Below are 27,007 nucleotides of genomic sequence, written 5' to 3'. Positions count from 1 at the left end.
TCAAAAGCCATTGGTGTGCCCTACTTTATGTTCTTGAATTTTTTTTCAATCCTTGTCATAAGTTATGGGCAGCAGAGTTTTCTAATTCAGCTGTACATTTTTGGTGTAATGATTTGGCTGCATGTCATATTGCGGGGTTGAATAATGGGATAGCTGATGATCTCTCCTGCTTTCAGATGCAGTGGTTCCAGCAGTTGGCACTGGATGCTGCCTCTGATCCAGAACAGATGGCCACAGGCCTATGGGACCTCGCCCTTCCAAAATAATATGGGCTATGAGCCTTGTGTTGGCTCCTAGCACCAAGAAGGCATAGAAGCATGCTCTCTCTGCATTTAATTTTTTTCGACACAGTGAAAAGTAGGTGGAAGATTTGCTAGTTCCCGTTGACCACATTTTAAATTTCTGCATTTATTTACATGGCAAAGGGCCAACAGCACAATATATTCGCATCCATGTCTCTCCCCTGGACTTTTGGTTTAAGTCATTAGGTTACCATGACTGCACCAATGATTTCAGGCTGAGGAAGGATCTTGAAGGTTGGGCCAAGGAAGCAGGTAAGACACTGATGACAGCAAGCCATGCTTCCCTGATCATATTGAAAGGGTTGTATCATTTATAGCTATCTCTCTGTGGTTCCCTTTTTAAAATGGCCTTGTTCCATGCAACTTCTCTTATAACCTTTTTAGCAGCTCTGCATAGTAATGAGCTGGTGGTTGGGTACAAGGGAGATCTTTCAGGCAGGGCTCTACAATTTGGAGACATTGTAATAACAGGAGCATTTTTTTAGTTAAGATTTGGTCATGAAAAACTGATGAGAGAGACCATATTACTATTCTGCAGCTTCAGCTTTGCTCAGTTCAGGCCATTCAATGATTTATGTTAAGAGGCCAGCACCTGAGTTTGGGTGTTATCTTGGGTTTAAGTGGCATCGCTACCATCAAATGGCTCAGCCAAAGTGGTTTGTGCTGGCATGGCTTGCTTTTCAGGGAGTGTCATTACCTGCCTCCTCAGGTTTTGGTTATTCATCTTTGGGGCAATGACCTTTACCTAGAACTGAATTTTAAATAAAGATACTTAAGAAAATCCTAAAGGAAGCCTGTCTGTCTTTTTATAGCAAGGGCCTAAAAGCCACGAGAAAATGTTTCACTGTGCAAATTATAAGTTACTATAGTCATAACATTGTAGTCAGCAATGCAGCATGCTGGAAGATGAGGTTTATGGAGAAAAGATTTAAGTATTCCCTCTTCAGTTGCAATATTAGTGAAAATTACAATGGGAGGAAGAGAGGAATTTCTTGGTGCCAATAGACTCAATTTTCCCTTAGTGCTAATCGACAATCAGGAGAGGAAGGGTTTCATCAGTATCACAGCTGGAGAGAGAATGTTTCAACCTCTCTTCTCTGTCTACTGTATTACTGAGATCAATTGCTTCTCCTTCCTCCCCTCAGCACAGCCCTACATTATTTTTAATGCTAATCATTCAATTAATGCAACATGTAGTTAAATTTGTCAATATAACACACCATAGGCATGTAGCTAAATTTGTTAACACCACATCAACTATTATTCCTGTTGGTGACACAGGCATGGATAAATGTAGCTTACATATGTGTATGTCTCTCTTTGGATGTGTGCAAAGATCTTCAGCCCTCTGGGCCTCATCCAAGTGTTCTCCTGACAGCTGTCAAACTCCTGGGAAAGAGGGGGAGGTTAAAGTTCATTTGCTGAAGATGTGAGGGTTTTGGAATCCAAGGGAAATAGAAATGAAGCCTATATTTTCAACTCTGAAATTCCAGGTTCCCAAATTTCTTCTCTGATGTTTCCTGCAATTGCATTTTAAGAGCAACAAAAAGGAAAACAATTCTTATACTGAGACTGAAGTCGACAAAGGGTCCTAGAGTGAAAACAGTGCATTGCTTCCCAGACAAAGTGGGGTTTTGGGGTTTGTTTAAAAGGGATATATTTATTTCCTATATGGGTGAATGCTAGAGTGCTAGAATGTTGAGTAGCCTGATTTCTTATTCTCCAGGGAGAGTCAACTTTTAGGCTTTGATCCATCTCTCAAACTTTGCAGGAGCTCAGTGCTTGACTGTTATGGGCATATCAGACATGTTGCTACCCTTCTGAGAAGAAGATTTATAATCGGTAATCTACTGATGCTGCTTGTGTCTTCAGAAATGTCTGTATCCATAAATCGAAATTCATACTGTTCACCTTCACCTCTCCAGCCTTTTCAGCCATCAAAGGAAATGTATTCTGATGTCACCCAGAGGAACTCTTAAACCTATCATTTTATGAAGACAGATGGTTGCCAACACTAGCTCTCGGTTTCAGATATTTCTTAGCCTTAGAGCTGTCTCCTTCACTTTTTCAATGCTTTGTTTCTAATAAACCACCTCTGTATATTTGTGGATGTTGACTGGTAACTTGGCTCAATCATATGCTATTACGTCATATTATTTAACAATCTAACATTGAAGGAGGAGCTATCATCTGTAGATGAAAATTTACACAGCGAAATGATACAAGGTGTGGTGTAGAACCTTTTTTTCCCCTCTTTTATGCCCTACAAAGAAAGACTTTTCTTAGACTTCATTGCATGGGGGTTGAAACTGGCATAACAGCAGGACTGTCACTCAAAGGTGATGATCCTAGTTGCATAGCAATACCTGTTGCTGGTCCTTCTCATCCTTGGCTACTGATGGGCAAAACCCATCATCAGACCCTGATCTACCATGGTCCCTGGACAAAGTTTGTGTGATGAGGTCTGAGTGCTTCTATGGCATCATGCTATCCTCCACCCCTCTTTTTTTTTTTTACATAACTGCAAATTATCTTAATTTTTTTCAAAGAATAGGCAAGCAGCGAAGTTAGATGTAGCAGCTATGTGATAGGAGTCATCATAATGCTGATATCCTTAATGGTCTTGACGTGCATTTTTCTGACAAAGAATGAACTGTGCTAGCGCACAAGGAAGATAAGGAAGACCAGCATAAACCATCTAACTAACAATATCTAGCAAACCTTGAAGGTTACTGAAGGTTTGTGAATCTTTTGTAACATAGACCTCATGTACATAGTAAAAAACACCATGGGGTAATGGAGGGAAAATAACTGAACAAAGAATTAATATATGACTTGCAAAGGATGTCTGTGTTGAGAAATGTGACCTGCTAGTTAGTTGTGTACCTGTAATGTATTTCATATAAAATTGGAAAAATGTTTTGTCTTTTGTATTGTCTGGAATTCTTCCTTTGTGATTCATAGACACCTTTTCACTGCAGCTAAAATAAAACTTTGGATCTCCCGCTTGGTATTCTTGTCTAGCTCAAATGCACCAAGGCACAAATTCCCAGTTTAGGGATAAGACTGCTACTGAGAAAAAAGAATCAGAAACAAAGGAACTAAATTATCTGGAACAGAGGCTAAATGTAAATCTAGTATGCTATTTATACAGGTAGCTCAGTAATAAGAATGAAACAACAAATCAATCCAGAATGGCAAACAAGGATAATTTCATTCTGAAATTTATTTTACTCTTCATCTGTTATTCCTGTTGTTTCATTTAGCATTACAAAGGTTCATATCACACTTTTGCAGAGATGAGTTATTTGATAAACACGAAGTGTACTTTTTGTGGCGATTCCCTTATTTTTGTTACTATCTCAGGTTACAAACAATGTCATGCAATAAAGCAAAATAATAGGATCGTAAGAGTCCACTTCTTTCTTGCCAGCGAAACTATAACAATGTGGAATCTTGAAGCCATGGAAAACACTCTAGCAATGCCAACAGGAGTTTTAGACACACACACATTAAAGAGAGGGGGAGGGCAGACAGTTTCTCTCACTGGCACCTTGTCGTTCCCCATTCAGCAAAGTAGTATCTCCCTTGTCACTTGAGATGCATGGGCCACATATTCTCTACTAATCAGAGTACAGATATAAATTGTCACTTATTTCCTTCTCATGTATAAAAAGGAAGACTATGACTATTTCTCCTCACTTTTTTTTTCTTTTTTCAGGATATTCTACCTTGCCCTGCCCCAGAAAAAAAATATAGTGCACTAACAAAACATAAATGTCTGCTCCCTTGGGGGATTTAGATCCCTAACAGTAATTTTTCTAAGAGAATACTTGGTCCTGGTTGCAATTCTAACTGTAAGATTTGGATTTTATCATTCTTCAAGTCAGTGTGTATGTATATGTGTGTGTGTGTGATCGTGTGTGATCTATTGTGTTTTTGGTGATAACTGTTTGCCTTTGTTTTCTGTTATAAAGTGAGACCCATCTTTGTACATGGCCAAAAAACCCCATGGAGTCTGTATCCCTTTCTCTCTGGTTTCTTTTGTTCTCTTAATGTTTCAAACAAACAAAAACCAAAACAAGCAACACCTTATATCTAAAAAATATAAATGTATTAAGGAGTCTTTAAAAAAAAGGAATCAGTCTTTTCCAAGCAAACATTTATGAGACCACCAATGGAGCTGGAGTATCATTACCAACAGTCAAGGTACTTAAAATATAATTCATTTTCCTTTTATTTCTCAGATGTTCACTAGGATCCACTTCTGTACAACATTGTACATTATTTTTATTTCTTTCCATATAGAAATTTGTGCATCCCTTGGCAGACATTTTCCCTGGTGTAAGAAAGTTTATGCATATATAAATTTAGGTTTTTCACTATCTGCTGCCTTAATAATATTTTGTTTTAATTCATGGTGAGCCACCTTGGGGAAATGATAGGATAACAAACAAATAAACTGTCACCATTTTCATTAGAGTTTGAATTTTTCAGATATCAACTTTTGGTTTGACACATTTTTCAAATGTATGAATAGTTTCATGTGCCTATTTTTCTTTTTTGAAACACTGATTATATATGAATTTCCAAGGCAAGGTGTGTTTTGTCCAGCTGTAAAATAATTTTTATCACTATTCATATTGGCAATTTTGCTAGTAAAGGAAAATAGGAGAGCTATTTTCTCTCATAAATTAGTAGTAAGATTTCAACACACATCTTTCCAGTTGATGAAGGAAACAAGATGGTAGAACAGATTGATTTTGAGTGTGATCCAGCTGAGTTCTTCTTTCCTGCAGTAAGAAGTGGTGCAGTATGGGCAATATTTATCATACGAATAGCTACTCACCCAGACTGGATGAAATTCTATACACTTTTAACTGTAAAATCAACAAAGAAGAATGTACGTCCAAGTAAGCATCCACAGGGATTTTCCGTTAGTGAATGTTTAGATATCCATGGAAATGTGTAAACTAATGAAGTGGTCAGAGAGCTATTAGAAAATGCCTTATATACACTAAAGCCTGCTTCAGTTCTGTGGGTTTGTTCCATCTGAAATCTGAACCAAATTCCAGTACAGAAGTTAAGAAAAAGAAGAGAAGAGAAAGAGAAGATATGACGTCACAAAAATGCAATCAAGAGATACTCTTTCCCCAATATTCCACAACCATGCTATCTGGCACTAATTTAATAATAAGAATGATTAGCGTTCAAGTTTTACTTTAAAAAATTATATTGCTTATTTAATAGTATAGTATAGAAGAAAGAGGTTAGATGAATTTTATGTCTATCTATGCAAAGAGAAAGAAGTTGAAAATGGGAGGAGTTAGAACTTCTGTAAGCATGAAAACAACCCTTTTACCACATGTTATATTTTGGAATTAAGGTATGAAGTAGTTAGTTAGCAAAACAGACAATGATCTTGAGAAAGAAATTAAGGAGACAGAAGAAAAGACCTGGTGATATATCATAGCGACTATAGATGGGAATATACTGAATACCGTGAATAGAAAGCTAGACGATGTGATGGACTGAGTACTGCTAATAAAGCACAACTCAATTTTAATACATTTTGAGAAGGGTGCTACTCACATCTCATATGTAAACATATGAGATAGATCCCTCATTGTGAAACATCTCAAATTTCACAAGATTTAGGTGATAATGTCAGGAAGTGAACTCTCCCTCCTGGAAGGGGTAAATAGAAATGTTTTGTGGGACAACAATTCTGCCCCTTTCACATTTTTTATTCACACATTAAGAAGATGCAGATGTGGTTTTACGTGTTTAGCACAATGATATGTTTTTGCATAGGAGAGGTGTCCATGAATGGAGTCAGCTGCTTTGTCCTGAATACAAACATAAATGCAGTAAAAATGCTTCTGTGTCCGCAGGCCTCAGCTCATCGGCAACTCCCCTTCATACCTTCAGAGGAGTATTTCTCTAGCAAAACTGTTATCTGACCAATACACCATTCTTTGTTGTGCAGAGAATATATTGAAGGGGATTGGCAAATGCAAAGGTCTGAGCTATGTGTGATTCTAAAAAGTGACAGAACAAATACACTGACTATTATTTTCAAGGTGCTTAGTAGCACAACATAAAAATAAACCATGCCCCCTTCCATTTTTTTGCCAAAAATGCCCAAGTGGGGAGGATCTGAAAACTTTCTAGTTTTAAGTAACCACATCCAAACAATTAGCTGTGTTTAACTATGGTCAAATCAACCAGATGCAGAAACCACATTTATTTTGAGCAAAATATATTGTTATTCAATGACTAGGGATACCTTACTCTCCCATTTCAGGGTAAAATATCCCTCACTTGAACCTCAATGAAGTCCACAAAATGTTAAGCAACACAATAATTATGATTGCTCAAAAGCAGATCTTCTAGAAGGCAATAAGTAAGATTAAGAGGAGACTACAGTTCTCCAGATAATGCTAAGACATGCTTATGTCCAAAATGGCCAGTAAATCAACATTATGTCCAAAAATGGAGAATGCTTAGAATTAATTGAAAGTTTATTTGTTACTTTAACTTGTTATGCCCTCAGTGTAATCTAATATGGTATTCTTTTATATACTGCAAGCATTTATTGGCATCCATGTAGGTTGTCATTCTGTTATACTTACACATCTTGAAAGACAATCTGTAACAGTAGTTTTTTTATGCCAGCTTGAAAAAAAATATATTCAAGAATGTCCTCTAAAAAAGATTTGCAGTTGGGACTATATCACATTTTTTCCAGTATGTCTGGAAATTTCTTCGTTTTAATCCCAACTTCTGCCTTCTCATTATTTTTCCTTGTAGTTGAACATTTGTTCACAAGTCAAGGTAATTAGCAAACTGTTTGAGGTAAAGAAAGTGGGAGACCCATCACACAGTGCAAAACTGAGAATGGCGTCAGTGTCATGCTAAGAGATATTTTGCTGCCTGAAGGGGAATTACCCCCTTGGTGGAGGCAACATTAGAAAAAGTCATGCTTTAGCATTCAGATACCAATAATTGCATTAATCTATTCCATCCACCACAGTGCTGCCTGAAGCTGGTCTGGTTCTGATTTAAGTCATTTATACCCAATACAACTACGGCCCCAAAGGATGACAGAACTCTGCACAAGTTACGGAAGAGTATGAATATTTTATTTTATTTTCAGAATCCTAGAATAATTTAATTATAATAACTTAATCAACAGTTCGCTAATGCAGCTGGAAATACTAGAGAACACTGTTTTTTTGCTTTTATAACATGTAAGGCATGTCTTCTGTATCATTAGAAATGTTAAATAAGTCAAACACTCAGGTGGAATGCAGAGTCCATGTTTTGTAGACAAGAAAAAGTTAAACTAATTGTCTATGTAGTGTGTTTCCATATATAATTTATTTAGTTAAATAAAGTTGGTACCAATGAGATGCTGATTGGTTTGTAAACTGAACCTTCAGTACATGAGGAATTCCACAGGGCCTTTAAAAAGAAGAAGAAGAAAAATGATAAATGAAGTCTCAAGGATTAGGTTTGCATGTATCACTGGGCACAGAGACATAAAACAATATATTCATTACAGATGATTTGTGCTCTAAGGAGGTTGAATTAACATATTTAAGCTGAACACATAATAATAAATGATTTAAGAAAGTATGATTACACTATAATTACAATCAAGGAAATACTCCAAAATGAATTTCTCTCTGAAAACACTGCACGTTTAAAGAAAGAATTTGGACAAAGGAGCATCCTATGTCTGTTGGAAGAATACAATTAGGAGATAATCAAGTACCAAAGACAAACAAGACAGGCTGAAGAAAATTAATGAAATTTATTAGTTTCCTGTTGCTCTGAATCCAATTACTTGACTAATATAAAAGAGAACGTAGTAATAATTCAGAAACATTTTTCATGTTTTTGACATGAAAGGTGAACTAGTAGAAGCCCGTGATGTCACTAAGAAACTGAGCTATAGATCAATTTTTCTCATTTTAATAATTGTTCTTGCTATAATCTCAGCTACTAGTGATATAGGAACCTTATTTCTGTCTCTCTTTTGAATTCCCAGCTTGGAAAGATTTCCTCAGGGGGCTTTCCATTGCCTTCTTCTGAGGCTGAAACAGAATGATTTGCCCAAGGTCACTCAGCTGGGTTTCCACTGGGTATTCAAACCCTGGTCTCCGAAGTCTCAGTTCAATACTCAAACACCATACCACACTGGTCCTCAACATGTTAATAGCTTGATTGTTATGGAGAGAATAACAACAAGGTGATTTCCTTTACACCTATGATACGACAAGTATGTCTGCTGAGAAATGGAGAAGCACGTAGCTAGTATTCATCACTTCATCTACAGCTCCAATTATCCTTGGTGTACATAACCAAAAGAAATGGGAATGATGAGCATGCTAGTGAAAATAGTCTTAGTGTGATGTTGTGGAAGGTTGTATCACATGCTTATTAGAATATTATTAATCTTACCCCCCCCCCTTTCTCTCTCTCTCTCTCTCTATACACACACGCGTGCGCGTGCGGTTAATATCAACACATAAGAAAAACATATTTAAGGAAAGACTTAAATCAAATGGAAAGTTATCAGGTTCTTAAAGTATTTTGCAAAACACAACAGGAGTATAATAAGGTCAAAGCAGGAAAAGGTAGCAAGAAATAAAAAAAACATATGCATACTGTCAACCTCACTTTCAAGAACATATATTATATATGAGACCCAAAATAAATAGAAATTAAAATACATTCACAAGCAAATATGAATCCAATAAGTAGGTGTAAATTACATGTACATTACTATTTTTTTTAAAAAAAGATAGGGCCTATTTTAGATTCCGAAAACACAATATAAAAGATAGCTAAGTGAGGGGGGAAATCTACCAACTACATCAGTAGAGATGAACAATGGCAGGAACAGATGTTATATCTGTGCATAATGATATTTTTGGCAACAGACAACAGAACCAGAATTTCTGTCAGGTGGCAAGGACAAGACAGGAAAGCTCAAGGGAGTGCTGTGCATCAATGCATTTAAATGGTGTCAACAAACAGTTTATCACAAATGTGCTCTAGCAACATTCATCTGTTAAATACAGAACTGTCCAGTATCTTATGTTAAACCCACACACTAGCTTAAAGAGATTTATATCCCAGTGTCCAAAGAAACATATAGCTCTTTTCCCACAGTGTCTCTTAGCGGAACAGATGGAAAATGAAAGAAATCAGGGGTAGGACAAATGATGCATAGAAATGCTGAAATATACTGGATAAAATATGAAATGTTGATTTAAAGAATTGAGGGACTAGCCAGTAAATCCTTGAAATGTCTAAAGAATGTCCTTGATATTATAATGTCCACTTTATGACCCTTTTCTGCTCCTCTATGTGATTCCTATTACCATGCAAGAACAATATTAGTATGATTCAGCATGATGCTTCATAAGCAGCTTGTTTCAGATACTAGACGACATTCAAGGAGGCCTTAAACATGGAGATCGTTTCTTATGGTGGTATGATTACTGATTTTTACCACATATTGGGATGTTGTAAGAGAAAAGTCAAACTCGATTCACCAATGCATTTCCTTTTGCAAGATAATAATAATAAGAACCAGGCTAATAAAGCACTTTGTTAGCACGTATGCAGGCTCTTGTGGAATATTAGTAGAGGGATGTTCTTCTGTTCATAAATCTTTGGATCCAACTCATTGAGATGGCATGATTAATGTTGCCCCATTCAGATAGAGATGGCTATTGCATTAAATCAGTTAAAATATTCTGCCTGCTGACCCATCCAGGCATAAAAGGTCATTTAAACTTTTAGAAGTATGTGTCTATTTAGTAAGAAAAGGAAATAGCATAAAATATATAGGGCTTAGAAAGAAAAGGAAAGAATGACCCAGAGAAAATACCCCAGATCTCTAAAGAAGACAAGAAAGTGACAAAATAACATCATGAGACATAAAGAAATAATAAAAGAAATAAAAATTGGTAAATATTACTTAATTTACTGGGGCATTCCTGGTAAGACTTAAGGTGAACATTCTGGAATGAAACTACAGTCAGAACCAATAATCATTCTCCTTTAAGGATGAACACTAAGACACATTATTGTAAACCAAAATAATTAAAGACATATTTGCATATTTGGTTCCACCACTCATTCTTTAGTGGCATGTCTCTGAACCAGACATCTAGGAGTAAATCCCTACTCAATCACTAACAATGAATGAGTGTTGCATCAGTAGAACTTCTTTGGCTGAGGTGCCTTCCAGTCCTGCAATTGGGCCCCCCTGCAATATAACTAAGTGGGCATCGAAGGCAGAAAAAGCTTTAAATTCTTATATAGATTTCAGTAGAATAGCTGCCAACAATGATACAAATTAATGATAGCAACTATTGTGTAAAACTCTTGTGTACAAAAGTCACAAAAGTCATACTAAAGTTGAGTGAATGTATGATTTTGTTATTTGGTTCCCAGTACAGCTATCTTTAATGTTCCTAGCTGAAAGTGTAGCTATAACTTGCAAGACATCTACATCTCAACCTTCATGACACTCATTAAAAAACAGAAATGTAACTATTTTTTTAAAAAAAACTTTGTACATGACAACTTGCTTACTAAGATCTTAAATAGAAATATAAATAACTAGAAAAGCAAATAGCAACCTCAGGTTGGGTTTGGATATTATTGATATGGATTTTTTGCCTTCCAATTAACATTTGGATATGCTATCTAGCATTTTATTGGCTTGAATTTCATATAAACTGGGTACAGAAATATGAAACAGTTATGTGGGAATGAACTTGTTACTGTTTTAATTACTGTTATTGATATTAAAAATTAATGCACCTTGGCACCACTTCAACTGCCATGGCTCAATGCTATGGAATCCTGTGATTTGTAGCTCGAAAGACTTCACAAGACAACAAATGCCAGGATCCTTAGGAATCAATGTCTTGGATTGTGGTCTTACACAGTAACAAAGCCATTGTTAAAATATAATATAACTGACGAGAGGATGAACCCAACACAAATAACCTGATTCTCTTTTATCTCGCCCGAGTTTCTAATAAATAAATAAATAAATAAATAATCATTACATGTAGCCCACCCATTGTCATTGTGTTTGTGCTTATTGTAATTTTATATTACTATGTATTCACATGTTTTATGTATTTATGATGTTGTTGTTTATTGTTCGCATTTTCGGTTCACGTTTTCGGTTTTACTCTGTTGTAATTTGTTGTTCGGGCTTGGCCTCATGCAAGCCGCTCCGAGTCCCCATTGGGGAGATGGTGGCAGGGTATAAATAAAGATTATTTATTTATTTATTTATTGTTTGAAATTCACAGTGCTCCTGATGTTCACTTCCCCTCCCCCCCCCCCTTGAAAAGGAAATTATCGAAACTATGGAGGTGTGAGTTATGGAATGGACATTCTCTCTCAGAACACTTTTTAGACCATACTGGAAGCCCTGTATGCTGGATTAGGACTTTGGGCCAAATATATCACAACTCTAATCTAGAGAACACAAAGGCAGAATTATAGCAGTTTGACACCACATTGTTATCTCTCGATGCAATGGAAAAATTGGATTTGTAGCTGTGTGAGATATTTACCCTTCTCTGTCAAAGAACTCTAGTGCCACAACAAATTATAATTCACAGAATTTCATAGGGTGGACTCATGGCAATTAAACTGGTGTCAAACTGCTATAATTCTGCAGAGTGATTCGTCCAACATACTTGGGGAAAACATCAGAATCTGTCTAAAGCCTATGTCTTTGGACTTGAGACACCTGTTTCTCCACTAATCAGAGTAGTAACCCCAGGAGGTCAAATAATTTTATCACCAACTACATTGCAACTAGATCTATTCATCTTTCATCCTTTTTTTAATAACCCAATTGACACATAAGACATTGTTCCTTGATCTCTAAATCAAAGAAGTCTTTGAAGAACTTAGGAGGGTTAAGATGGTTAAATTGGCATTGATCACATAAAATAAATTCAGCACTTAGATGCAAGCTCTCTTTTTTCTCATACACACCACATTTGTTACACATAAGGGATTTTGATAGGTTGTTGGATTTGTCTTTCAATCCTATTCACCATATACACTAGAAATGATTCTTTTTACTGTTATAACTTTTGATAGCACTTTTTGCCTGAGATATCTTGACTACCTGTGGAAAAACACTACCATTAACTGATTGGCCTGCCCCTCTTATTTTAATTGCCACCTCTATTTATCTGTATGTTACAAAACAGTAAATTCTTGGATGTGTGACACATGACTTTGTAGGAAAAAAGAAGGCAAATGCAGTAATAAATGTCTAGATGGAACAAATGTTAATGTTTTGAAAAACTGCCTAGCTGAGCTCAACTGTTTGCTCCTACAATTCTGGAAAGTGAATGTAAACACATTTCAAGTCTAGAAATCTGAATATGGCCAAAGTGAGCTGGACTTTTCAGTTTTTACTAGTGAATCACAAAGAAATAACCATATTTGATATTTTGGGGTGACCCTGTATGTTTCTTCAATACCACTTTTGGAGGGGGCATGCTAAAATGTAAATACTGACTATAGCTGGAGGAAGTCTATTGAGAAGTAGAGATCATAGTTCTTCATAGCAAGACCTGAAAAAAAATGGAGGGCAAAGACAGTGGCATCAACCCATTGTTATTAAAGAAATATTTATTTGTATTGCTTCAAATGCCACCAGAAGTGCAATGCATTCCACAGTGGAAGAAGGAATTAAATGTGAAACGTGGGTCAAGGATAATGATGGTATCACAAAAAAAAAAAAATCTACCATTTTCAACTGAGGTACAAAATCTTTTAATTAGAATTTTCTACTTAAAGTTTTCTTCCTAAAACTAAATACCTGACCATATAGGGCATTTGAGAGCTATATGGCTGAAAGCATAATGCTAGTTTTATCATTTGCTATCAGAAAGAGCTTTGTTTTCTTCTGATTTCTTCCTATTTCTCACTCCCTAGGCCCCTTAATTAAATCAACTGACTAAATCTTTCAGTCATCAAGGCATATGCATATTTTGGCATTTGTTAATGTGTGTGAGGAAAACATATGGTGTTACAATTGCAGATTTTGGTTCTGAAACACTGGGGATATGTCTCCTGGAACATCCTAAAACTTGACTGGAACAACATATTGTTTTAAAAAAACTTCCACATATATGAAACAAAACAAATCACACTAATATTCATTTGTGAAATGGTTCTGTTGACTTGCTTAACTTGAGAAGTTGCTCATGCAGATGGAAAATCACCATGAATGAGGATATTTTATTTAAACTTTTCATCCAGGAGAAAGAAAGTGGAAATTTTAAACTGAACTGCATGAATACCCCTCCTATATTTTTAACTATTTTCATTCCATTTTATAGGGGAAAAACATTATGTTAAAAAAGTAAATACAATTTAGGGAAAAAAATGCATGGGGGCCAATTACATGCGCCACAAATAGAGTAGGATACTTTGGGTCAGCATTGCCATGGTCCACATTGCAGCCACTGAACTGGCTCAGGAACTTGTAGGTGTCCACACTGCATGTCCCTAAGATGGCCCATGACTGGATGGCATGTGTGCGGCCCAGTGATCCCAGCATTGATTAGTACTGCTTGATCACTGGGCATGAGAATAGTGCTGGTCACTACTCAGTGCTTATAATGATAATAGCCAGAGCAATGAAGTAACTAAGAGAGGGGTGGCAGAAATTGAGGAATTTCTCCCCCCTCTCCCCGAACCAGTCATATATCTTCAGTTATCATTACAGGTGATGAGCAATAATCAGTGCCATTTTCATGCCTGGTGTGTGCCACAAAGCCCAGAATGATGAGGATAAGGTAAGTGCCATCCCATTTCCCCAGGTTGCCCTAGCCTTCCAACTAGAAAGCAGCACAACTGGTTGCACTGGCCCTAAATGCTATGAGTATCCCACAATTTTTTTAACATAAGAGAAGGCAGTGTTAACTGACCTTCTCTTACATTAGAGTAACTGGACCCCATGTTGAATGTTTGCCAGTTTTATGACATGTTTGGAAACTGGCCTGAGTCCCTTCAGGGAGAGAGAGCGGCTAATAATACTAATACTACTACTAATAATAAATACAATAATAATAATCCCCTGAGCTGACTCATATAGCTGGTACAGATGGACCCATGAATTAAGTTCAGAATGGTTGTGCTCACCTTATTTATGAGGTTGCCATAGGTACCACTTTGCAGTTGCCTGTTTTTTTTTTCAAAACAGGAAACTTCAAAGGAATGAAGAAAAAACAAAACGAACACTCACCCTCTGTCATCTTGCAGTGTTAAATAAGTTAAAAGATAACACACACACACACACACACACACACACACACACACACAACATCTTCAGGACCTTGGAATAAGACAGATAATCAAATCTTTTCTGTGGAAAAATAATATTTTGGGGAAATTGGAGACCATATTTTGATGCATCAATAACTCAGTTTCTCTCTTTGAGATGGCTACAATTCTGCTCTCCTTCATTCGTGCTACAGGGTTTACAACTGAAGGAGAGCTTTTTTAAAAAAAATACATGAAAGCTCTATACTTGGGAGACCCTGGATCCTTAAAACATGGCAACTAGTACTGAGACAAAATTTCTGAGAAGATATCTTTCTAAGAAACTTGCCACATTTTTTTGCTAATATAAAAATGAAAGGCTGCTTCATAGAATTCATTCCACTTTGTTTCTTTGGAAACTCCCAAGAGGAATCTAGCACAAAAATAACCCATTCACATATGGATATATACTTGTATAAAGACAACAAAACAAAATATTAATTGAAAGTTGGAGCTCAGAACACCAAAGAATGAATCTTATCCGCCAATTCGAACTGAGAAATCAAAGTTCCATGTAAATAACCAACAAACAAATGTCATACCTGTGAAAGAAGTTGAAAGTACATCTGATCTTACAATAAAAATCAGATCTGCTTTAAAGAATACCATTAGAAAGTACCTAGTTTAGAACATAACAGTTAGCATACCATTCCTCACCTATAGAGAATACCACTTTAGAGAATACTAGTACAATTTTATTTTCGGTTGACAGAACTTTTGCTTGAGATTTTCTCTCCAACCACTGATTTACCAATATACTTGGAAGGCCAGTTGAGAGAGACAAGGAAATGCTCATAAACCAAATCATTGAGTTATCCCATAGACATGAGTACTTTCGTAATACTCACATAATTACACCAGGATAAAAATTCTAATTTTCAATTAAATTGTTGGCACCATCCCCTGCTGAGACCCAGTGATTTAAATAGTAATACACATTTCTTTCCAAAGTTCCTCAGCTTTCATTTGGAACACAATGTAAAAAAAAATGTCTGGCTTAGTGATTACAAGCATAATAAGTTCATTGAGTTGTAATAAGTATGTAAATGCTTCTTCATATTTGCAAATACAAAAAGATTTCTAATTCTACTAATACACATCCTCCATGTTCCTTCCGCCACAAATTTTAGAGAATACAAGGCAAGTATTGGAAAAACATGCAATTAATAGGACATTGGTATGCCGCCAGGTAGATGTAATTATCTTTTTCTGTTGCAGAACACATTTGAGAATCATTTAAAAGTGAAAGATGAATGAGATTGCACATTTTTACATCAATACACAGACAGCAGCAAAAGAACACAGGAAGCAGAAATTTAAATATCAATACATAAGATAAAAGAAAAACTGTTTAATACAGCTACTTACATCATGGCCTACAAGTTCAGTCTGTGTGGATTTATCTACTTGAGAGACAAGAGCATTCTGTAAATGTTGAGCTCTTTCCTGTGATGGGGTTAGGGTGGAAAAACAAGACAACAAACTCCAGGTCAGTCATGATTCATCTCACCAGTTCTTTGGCTACTAACATTCAAAAATCAGTCCACATACGGTAACAACAGGCACTAGAAAACATGAATTATTACAGAAATAGGATCAAGGCACAATTTCTGATATTATTGTACAAATCCATTCACTAGGCTACTGTTAGCATCATAGCTTGGATATGGATATACTTCAACAACATTAAAGACCAGCAAACTAGGATATCTCCAGGTACTGTTTTCTTATGAGTATAAGAATTTTAAAAAAATGAAAAAAAAGTACCCATAATATTATTTTTGGGAAGTTTTACTACTGTTTTATACAAACCTTCCATTATACAATTGTGATGCTGCATGGATCTTTCATTTTCATTTCTTTAGCCAAGGGAATAGGGGGGGAAAGCCACACACATGCAACAAAACTAAGACTGTGAAGGATGACAACTGTGTCTTAAATGTATGGTGGGTAAGGGAGAAAACAATTTCATTGAACTACTCTTGGGTTTCTTCTCTTCTTGACTATTCCCTGTTTGACCTTGGACATTTTTTTTCTGCTGTATGTCATCATCCCTGATAGATTGTACCCTCAACTGCATTAGCATCATACCTAGAGATAGACAAATCTGCCTAATTCTAATCTGTTTCCATTTTTGCATGTGCTTTGTTAATAAATCATGTTAAATTGCTATTTTCAAATTCATACAAACATTATCATGTTAATACAATTTTAATTATGTATTTACCAAAAAAGTTTTTCCTAAAATCTGTATTGCTATCTTTTTGCCAGGGAGAAAGCTCAAAGGGCTAGACAACTTATAGTACATCATTTAAAAGTGAACAGGTATTTCATCCCAAATGTATATTTCAAAATGCTTTCTGATTTTGTTTCTATTTTCTCCCTGGACTTCAAGATATTTATGCAAGCTGGTGAATAGTTCAGGATGTGAGTGTAAGCTCAGTTTGCATCAGAATACATTAAGATTGAATTCCTCATGTGTTTTCTCGCAAAGTTGTTTACAACTCCTAATGACAAATACAATGAGATTAGTATTCTTTATCACTGGTTAAGTACTTAGTAGTATTTTACAGTTATCACAGGTTTACATTACACATAAGAACAATATATAGGAAGACCCACTGAAGGAATTTCCTAAAAGGATGCACCAAGTTAAATTAGTTGCTGGACTCTTAATCAATGTATTAGTTGCAAAGTTAAATCATAGAATCATAGAATCAAAGAGTTGGAAGAGACCTCATGGGCCATCCAGTCCAACCCCCTGCCAAGAAGCAGGAATATTGCATTCAAATCACCCCTGACAAATGGTCATCCAGCCTCTGCTTAAAAGCTTCCAAAGAAGGAGCCTCCACCACACTCCGGGGCAGAGAGTTCCACTGCTGAACGGCTCTCACAGTCAGGAAGTTCTTCCTAATGTTCAGATGGAATCTCATCTCTTGCAGTTTGAAGCCATTGCTCTGCGTCCTAGTCTCCAAGGAAGCAGAAAACAAGCTTGCTCCCTCCTCCCTGTGGCTTCCTCTCACATATTTATACATGGCTATCATATCTCCTCTCAGCCTTCTCTTCTTCAGGCTAAACATGCCCAGTTCCCTAAGCCGCTCCTCATAGGGCTTGTTCTCCAGAGCCTTGATCATTTTAGTCACCCTCCTCTGGACACATTCCAGCTTGTCAATATCTCTCTTGAATTGTGGTGCCCAGAATTGGACACAATATTCCAGATGTGGTCTAACCAAAGCAGAATAGAGGGGTAGCATTACTTCCCTAGATCTAGACACTATGCTCCTATTGATGCAGGCCAAAATCCCATTGGCTTTTTTTGCCGCCATATCACATTGTTGGCTCATGTTTAACTTGTTGTCCACGAAGACTCCAAGATCTTTTTCACACGTACTGCTCTCGAGCCAGGCATCACCCATTCTGTATCTTTGCATTTCATTTTTTCTGCCAAAGTGGAGTATCTTGCATTTGTCACTGCTGAACTTCATTTTGTTAGTTTTGGCCCATCTCTCTAATCTGTCAAGATCGTTTTGAATTCTGTTCCTGTCCTCTGGACTATTGGCTATCCCTCCCAATTTGGTGTCGTCTGCAAACTTGATGAACATGCCTTCTAGCCCTTCATCTAAGTCATTAATAAAGATGTTGAACAGGACCGGGCCCAGGACGGAACCCTGCGGCACTCCACTTGTCACTTCCTTCCAAGATGAAGAGGAAGCATTAGTGAGCACTCTCTGTGTTTGTCCACTTAACCAATTACAGATCCACCTCACCGTAGTTTTGCCTAGCCCACATTGGACTAGTTTCCTTGCCAGAAGGTCATGGGGGACCTTGTCGAAGGCCTTACTGAAATCCAGGTACGCTACATCCAATAACAAAGAAAAAGATGAACTAAGACAGAAAACAGTAACTGAAACAACACTCCAAACATATTTAGGGATAAACATAACAATGAATAATGATTTATATAAAAATAATTATTTAAAAATCTAGAATGATTTTTTTAAAAAAATCATTGTCTGGAAGGGATAATTAAACCTGCTCCCTTGTATGTTATGAAGAAAGGAATCTTATGCTAGGAACTTTCTTCTATGCCAGTAGTTCTCAACCTGTGGGTCCCCAGATGTTTTGGTCTTCAACTCCCATAAATCCTAACAGCTGCAAAACCGGCTGGAATTTCTGGCAGTTGTAGGCCAAAACACCTAGGGACCACTGCTTGAGAACCACTGTTCAATGCTGTTTCCCTGACATACTATAGGATGACAATACTTCATATCCTACTGGGAACTGTACAGAAGTTATTGTTACTGTATAAATGTTTAACAGTTAGAATATATTTGTTTTGGTAACAGTAGCTGAAGCTAGAGCCAACTAGTTGTATCCACCAGGCGTTGCCAAGGAAACCAGGCAGGCTAGCTCAGAGAGGAGAAGTGGGCAGAGGCTAGCAAGAGAATGTTAGCTGCATTTTGAAATGAAGCAGTTCAGTTGGGGGTTTGGAGAGGGAGTGAGCAGTTGAGAGTGAAGAGAGGAGAAGCAGTGGGTGTGAACAGCCAGTGGTTTCTTCAGTCTAGGAAGGCTGAAGGGGGAAACCTAATTAGTTTCATTAGTCAGAGAGGGCTAAGGGAAGCTTGTTTAGATCACTAGTTAGGAAAGAACTAGGGATCTGGGGTTTGATTCAAGAAAGGATCAAATCAGAAGGCTATTCACCTCAGGAAACATTGTTAAAGAAAGTGCTTCACCACAGTAAAAGTCAGTTACAAATTGTATCATCCAGAGGTGTGAACTGTATTGCAAACCAAGTTACATTCAAAGTTCTCTAAGTTATTCCACGTTAACCAACAGCCTGCAACCATACGCTTTGTACAAAATAAACTTATTAACTTTTGTTTGAAGACTATGTCATCTCCATTTATCTGTATCTGGGGAGCCAGTTCTCATCGGCAATACTTCACGTTGGTGGCAGTTACCTGAATTACATCTATAATTATCCACACCTGTATACTCGGTGGCAGAACTTAAGAACAGTCTATACAATTAGTGACAGTGGGTGGGTTCTTTAAAGTTAAAAGCCCTATACCCTGTCTGTTGTTGTAATTGCAGCACCTTCGCAATTAGCACAATTGTACAACTGGTGCGTGCAGTTGTACAATTGGCGACAGCCCTATACAATTGGAGTATAACCTTTAGAATAGGGGTAGCGTCTCTGCAGAACCACCTTCATTCTGCCATACAAGGAGACTAGTAGTTTCCATTTCATGTTCCATTCCCCATTTCCGTAAGGAGAACTATTTAGACAGAATGGTAAATTGGGATTCTTGATTACAGTAAACAATATGTGTGTATGAAGTCTGATGATTCTATCTTGGCTTTCATTAGCACGAGCAGCCAAACAAATAAGAAATCAAAAGCTCACCATGACATTGCAACCAGAAGAGGCATAAAGGATCACAAAGCTATTCTTCCGAATCTTGACTTGTTTTGTGGAAACAAACTGGATTCTGAGGTTCATGCACTATGGCCAGCTTTTGATTTCAGGTTAGTCTAGCTATTCAGGTTAGTCTAGCTAATGGGAGAATCAGGAATAAATAGACTTCATGAGCTAACAGAGAGTTCATCCATAGAAAACCAGGATTTTGGTGCATTGCTCAGTTGTAGATTATTTGACACCCTCACCCACCCATTGGGATATAAATGAGAATAACAAAGCAAACAAACAAATAAGATCAAAAACTGTGAAAACAATAATTTTGAAAGAGAAAACATATATTTAAAGGTACCTACTTGTCATAGAGTCATATAGTTGGAGAAGATCAGAAAGGCCACCCAACCCAACCTCCTATTCAAGAATGCATATAGAGTACTATCAAATAGGGCATTCTGTTTAAAGAGGTATTTTGGAAGAGGAGCCTCCAATGATATGAAACACTCTCTCCCCACTCACTCTCCCTCCCTCCCCCACTCTCTATATATACATATTCAAACAGGGTTTATTTTGCTGTTTTGAAGCACACATATGGTTCCCCCACCCCACTTTTTACAATAATTGAACATACTTGATAATACTATGGGTTCACAGAAAGATTCTGGGTGCTGCAGTCTACAAAAGCAACTTTTTCAAGCCCAATATATACATTAGCATATTACTTGTAGAGTTCTTTGTGATTACTGTAATGTAGCTCTGAGGAGATGGAAAGCAAAAGCAATTTTCAAGTACTTGTGGAACGATAACTGAAAATAGTATTGGATAACTTGTACTCAAAAAGGCAATATGAAAAGTTATAGTGAAAATAAAGTGTTAGATTTGAAAAGATGGGCAAAAAGAGGCACATACTCATGTGTAATGCATGCATTACAAATGTACTATTATGTTCATAACGCTTTGTTTTTTGCATGAAGGGGGTCAAAACTTTCATTGATCAAAACTTACAAATTACATGATTCACTAGCTCTTTAGGAGTAAGGAAAACAAAATGAACAAGGGCATGCTAAAGTTACATTTTCAATGAGTCATAGCCACTGGTAGATTTATCCTCCATTACTAACTTGTTTTTTTAAAAAAAAAAAAAAAATCTGAACTAATGACCATAACCACATTTTGCAGAAATGAAAACATTTCCTGCTTAGTTTACCTTGCTGGATCAGAAATAGCTACTGAAGCATATCACACAGCCCATAGTTACAGTTGTCGTGGTATATTAGTCCAGAAATATTCCTGCTCCCTCAATCTCCATGGCAACTATATCTTAACAATGTCTAAAACCAGTTTAATTTTTTTCCACCTGTAAAGGCGCAGTCTTGGTTATATCTAACCAGTCATTAGATTGACTTCAATGTTGCTTAGTTCCATCCAGTTGCAGCTGTACAGACCTGGAACCTTAGAACAAAGTCCAAAGCCTATTCATTTTGATGGAAATATTGGCAAGAACATTACCACCCTGAACACACCCAGTCATGTCTGATTAAGTTAAGAAGGGTCAGGGCTGCTTAGCACTTAGGTCTGGTTAACACATGGATGAATGGGAGGCCACCATGCCCTCCAGGTAGGGCTAGAAAAGAATCCTGTTTGAAACCCTAGAGAGTTGCTGCAAGTTAGTGTGCATAGAGTAGACTTTGGACTAGAGACATCAATGGGCTGACACAGTATAAAACAGCTTTCTATAGACTATGCCAAGACAATTATGCTGGGGAAAGTGGAAGGCAAAAGGAAGAAGGGCCGACCAAGGGCAAGATGGATGGATGGCATCCTTGAAGTGACTGGACTGACCTTGAAGGGGGTGGTGACGGCCGACAGGGAGCTGTGGCGTGGGCTGGTCCATGAGGTCACAAAGAGTCGGAGACGACTGAACGAATGAACAACAACATAGACTATGCCTCTCAGTGAAGTTAGTGGGCCATTATTGTTGTACTTCGTGTTTCTTCAACTTATTTTTTCTCTGATCTGTTGACTGTAATAAGTTATTCAAATTGAACTTATTTTCAACTTATAGTGATGCTAAAGTGAACCTGTTGTGAGGTTTTCCTTTTTTTTGGGGGGGGGGCAAGATTTTTCAGGGGAGGCTTGACATTACTGCGTGCGGATTTAAACCCAGGACTCCCAGTGTCAGAGGATGACAGTGTGTCATTAATCCAGTGATTTATCATAGTTGAGTTGGGATTCTATCTCACCAAATTACAAATTTCAGCATTTCATCTGAAGGAGACAAGTTGAAAAGAGAACTGTGAGGAGACAGTATGGCCTTCAAGAGCCCACAGCTGCACCCCTGCATGTATTGTGCTCTGGTGCCTGTTGCTAGCCACATTTTATCCAGTTCTGTATTCACAGGGCTATCACAGCATCTCCCTATCCCTGTCAACATTCACATGGGGCTGGGTGGAAATAAGCCTCACAATGGCAAGGGTGGTAAAAGAAATACCCTTCAGCCAGGATTTGCATGCATTTATCTATATGTGGCCTACAATACCATTAATGAAAGAACTCAAATACCTTTTTATCTCCAATCAGTAGGAGGAGATTTGAAATGTGTACATTTGAAAAAAAATTACAATACACTCTTTAACAATTTGGGAATTGTATTAAAGCAAATGTATTAAAGAAAAATAAAATCTAAATCTAAATGCCATTCATTAAGTAAAATATATACCAAAAATAGACATGAGTTTCCATGAAAGAAAGGTGAAATCCAACATAGGAGGTGGATAGAACAAGAATGTTGCTGGTATTATACAAAGGCATGCTGAAGAAATTAAACTGACAGATTTTTACTATACTTCATGGAAGGCAAAGGTGCTCTCTCTTAGGAGTCATGGTTCAAAAAACATATATTCAACCATATGGTGATGTAGTATAGAATACTGAGAGAGATAATGAGAGAGAGAAACTCGGTCATGAAAATGGGAGGAAGGTGGCAAAGGATTTAAACATGTTATTTGAGAAATATTATATGTGTGGGTGTGTGAAAGAGTCTTGTCCCTTTCAAGAAATGTTGGATCCACTACTCCAGCTGGTATAATATTAAGTACACATTAAAGAAAGGAGAGACAACACGCTCCACTGATATCTCCAGAAGTGTTCAACAAAATTTGTATTCTGCATGCATTAGGGGAATCCCCCTATATGAGTCACCAAATATACAAGCTGTAAATGGGTTGGCAAAATATGCTTTTATACTCAGTGGAGTGGAGTTTGGAACTATTCCAATTCATACAAGCATGTTCTCTTTAGAAGTCTTGAAGGTTTGGGAGGTTCAAGAGAAAGCCACGATATAAATATTCCCAAAGACATAAAAAAGCATTATTGGCAGAGATAATGTCAGTAATAACATTAACCCAAATGGGGTATTGTGTCCTGCAAGGTTTTTTGACCATCTGGTATAAATTTCTGAATGTGATGTTACTGAGGCCAATGCCAGTCACTTTTCACAAAGATTTTAGTGGCAAGTGCATTAGTCAATGAGATTGCAGGAATCATTAAACTAAGCTTATTCCAATTGCAACTAATGTTTATTGATGACTCTTGACATTAATTAAACTTCACTGTTATGTGCTTCCAATATTCTGCCTACCTCATCGAGGCAAGGGTGGAAGATATCAAGACTATGCACGCACAATTATAAAAAAGAGAAATTGAAGATTACATTAAGACTTGTTCCACATTATTCGTTCTTTCTCATTAGAACAAATGATGAACACTGTGTTTGTAATGAGCAAATGACCATTTTAGACTGCTTTGTAGAATTTCCTGCAGTTTGATGTTGCTATGTGCTTTCATGTTATTTCCAACTTATGAAAACCTCCCCCCCTATTGTGCCTTCCTCTGAAACTATAAAAAATAATATGTTCAGTGTTTACCATGGTTGAGTGGGGATTCAAACCTGCAGATTCAATAGTCCAACAGTGAAACCACTAGAGAATGCTGGTTTTCAAGATCCCCTGCATCTGATAGTAAACTGTATAATCATTCTAAAATTCAATGTAAACCATGGCTCTTGAGATACTTTTTAGATTATGCCAGATATTGTAGACACTAGGGCTGGGCGGTTTCGTTTCGTTAATTCGTAATTCGTTTATAATTCGTTAATTTTTTCAATTACAAAACAATAACGAACCATTCTGGAGCAATTTTTTAAAAAAACGAATTTTTAAACACGTTTTGTAAATGCTTCGTATTTTGTTATTGTATTCGTTTCGTTATTGTTCTGAGGTCGTTTCGTTATTATTTCCGCATGTCTGGGGCAAGTTTTTTGTTTAATTAGTGAAAAAAATTATAATATCACACCAACAGTCAACAACAGAGGGAGAGGGAAGCTTCAGAAGTTTTTGGAGGTTTTTTAGCGTATTTCGCGGTCGCGTCCGCCATTAACGAATCGATTCGTTATTGTTTCGGAAATCGATTCGTTAATGTTTTGTAATTTTTTTCACATTTATGAAATTTCGTAAATATCGAACTTTTTAAAAGGAAAAATTTGTAATTATTTTAAATAACGAAACACAAAACCCCCCCAAAAATGAATCGATTTTAGAAACAAATTTTTCCGTTGTTACCCAGGCCTAGTAGACACATATTTGTGTAGTCCTGTTTTCTTTTAACAAATACAAAATAACATGGTTAAGAGTTGGGGCTGGTGATTCCTATGTGTGTCTGGACGATTCTGTTGTGTGGTGGAGGCTCCTTCTTTGGAAGCTTTTAAACAGAGGCTGGATGGCCATCTGTCAGGGGTGATTTGAATGCAACATTCCTGCTTCTTGGCAGGGGGTTGGACTGGATGGCCCATGAGGTCTCTTCCAACTCTTTGATTCTATGATTCTATGAGTCTATGATTCTATTATTTTAATCAGAATGTTAAAGGAATTATCCAAGATGCTGAATCTATTTTAGAATGGGCATTTTAGATAACTATTCTAAAGTTCAGATTCAAAATCACATACAACTGATGGATAAGACTGACAAACAATCCTCAAAGGAGATTATTTTGACATAATGCTGCCAAAAATCATGAACACTAAAGTTATCCAGACATTCTGAGCATAATTCCCTCTGTGGATGCATTAGATTGCAGTATATAACACTATCACTTATATTTTCTCCATGAGCTAATTATAGTTAGGATATTTTCTCTTTGTTTTTTTTGCAATTGTTAATGAAAGAGTCCATAATTGCTATTGGTCTAGTTCACTGCAGTCCTAGATATGAGTATTCCAGTGTTCCTGATTTCATCATTAAACATTATCCTTATGCATACTATTGCTACATTTATGAAGCCAGCATATTTGTCCCCCTAGGCAAAATAGGGGAAAAAAAACAAAAAGCCCAGATGGCTAACCACACCCCATTTTCAAGGAAGAGCCTCAGTCGAAACTAACAACACTGCTTGGAATTTAACTAGATTTATGGATCATAGGCCATAGGATCCAGCAATTAGCTATGGAGATATGTGCAAATACTGTTGAAAAAAGGCTGTAGAATTCATGATTATGTGAAACAGATTGGCACTGAGTTCTGTGCCTAAGAATGTCCAGCATATCATTAACTCAATGGTACAGAGAGGTCTCATTTATAGAAAAGTGATGACAGCTCTCTACAGAAGCCTACTAGAAACACCACAGGTACAATTAGTACCAAAACTGAATAATTATAATGATGTAAGGCACATGCATGGAAAATCTATACACATTTTAAGATCAGAAACAAAAGTCTGAGCATAGTCATTTGCTGAGGGTCAGCGTGGTTTAGTGGTTTAGGCATTGGACTATGGCTCAGGTGATCATGGGTCAAATCTCTGCTTGGCCATGGAAACCTATTGTGTGACCTCAGCCTCCAAGGAAGACAAACACAAGCTCTCTCTTAACAGTGGGTTGCTGTGAATTTTCCAGGCTGTATGGCCATGTTCCACGAGCATTCTCTCCTGACATTTTGGACACATCTATGGCAGGCATCCTCAGAGATTGTGAGGTCTGAACAAATCTTGTGAAGAAAACTCCCTGATGGGTTTGCCCTAAGCTCATCATATATTGAAAATGACTTGAAGGCACACAACAACATAACCATTCCTTCTTTTCAAAATTCTAATTAATTTACTTGTGTTTCTCTCTCTCTCTCTCTCTCTCTCTCTCTCTCTGTGAATCACGTGTGCTTCCTAAAGCTGATTCGTGTATTAGTGTATATTATTCAGTCATCAACTTCAACATCAACATCATTTTTAATGCTACAGATCAATGGATGTAATGGTTACTATACCATAAAAACATTTTTCTCTCTCTAGGAAAATAAATATTCCAATCAATATAAACATGGCAACAATTCCCCCCTTTACTGGCTTTCCATTGTATTATTGTAGTTTGATGCAGCTAGAGCTGATATATTTTTTAAAGCAGCTGGTGATTCAGAGGACAAAAATAAATATGACAAAGTAGATTGATCTTGATAGGTTCCAAAATACTAAATGACTGTGTAGATATGATAGAGAAGAATATATTCATTGCATGTTTACTTTATGTGTGTATTGCACAGTAACAAGCGGTAACTTGTTAGGCTATATAGCTTTATTGATTGGCAAGAGCTCTGTTGGAGATAGTTGGTATATGTTTACTTGGTTAGTAGACCTCACCTGGTTTGTCTTGGATGTAAGATGCAGAATATGGTCTCCATTGCTTAGTTTTAGTAGGGTGCTGATGACTGCTAATTTTATTTCCATTTTTTGGGGGTGGGGGGAGGTGGTCCAAAATCATGTAGTCTTTAGTATGTTAATTTGTAGATGTCACAGATTCACAGCTGAATGGAATCTGAACATTTATTCCAGCCATTTCTGTGTGTTTTCATC

At 37.0% G+C, this 27,007-nt stretch overlaps 1 protein-coding gene across 6 annotated transcripts in view; it reads right to left on the bottom strand.

Annotated features, from left to right (window-relative positions):
- CCSER1 (coiled-coil serine rich protein 1) overlaps positions 1-27,007 on the bottom strand; it is a 796,797-nt gene that overhangs the window by 288,507 nt on the left and 481,283 nt on the right. For 5 of the 6 annotated variants that reach the window (XM_060779234.2, XM_060779236.2, XM_060779238.2 and 2 more), the window contains exon 9: positions 16,065-16,142. In XM_060779234.2, the coding sequence (XP_060635217.2) occupies positions 16,065-16,142 (78 nt within the window). Of the gene's footprint in view, positions 1-7,425; positions 7,770-16,064; positions 16,143-27,007 lie in introns of those variants that run through there. The other variant, XM_060779237.2, reaches the window with a different exon arrangement.

Source organism: Anolis sagrei, chromosome 5, assembly GCF_037176765.1.
Source record: "Anolis sagrei isolate rAnoSag1 chromosome 5, rAnoSag1.mat, whole genome shotgun sequence".
NCBI lineage: Eukaryota > Metazoa > Chordata > Lepidosauria > Squamata > Dactyloidae > Anolis > Anolis sagrei.
Note: the sequence above shows the minus strand (reverse complement) of the source record. Positions and strands in the feature narration are given on the sequence as shown.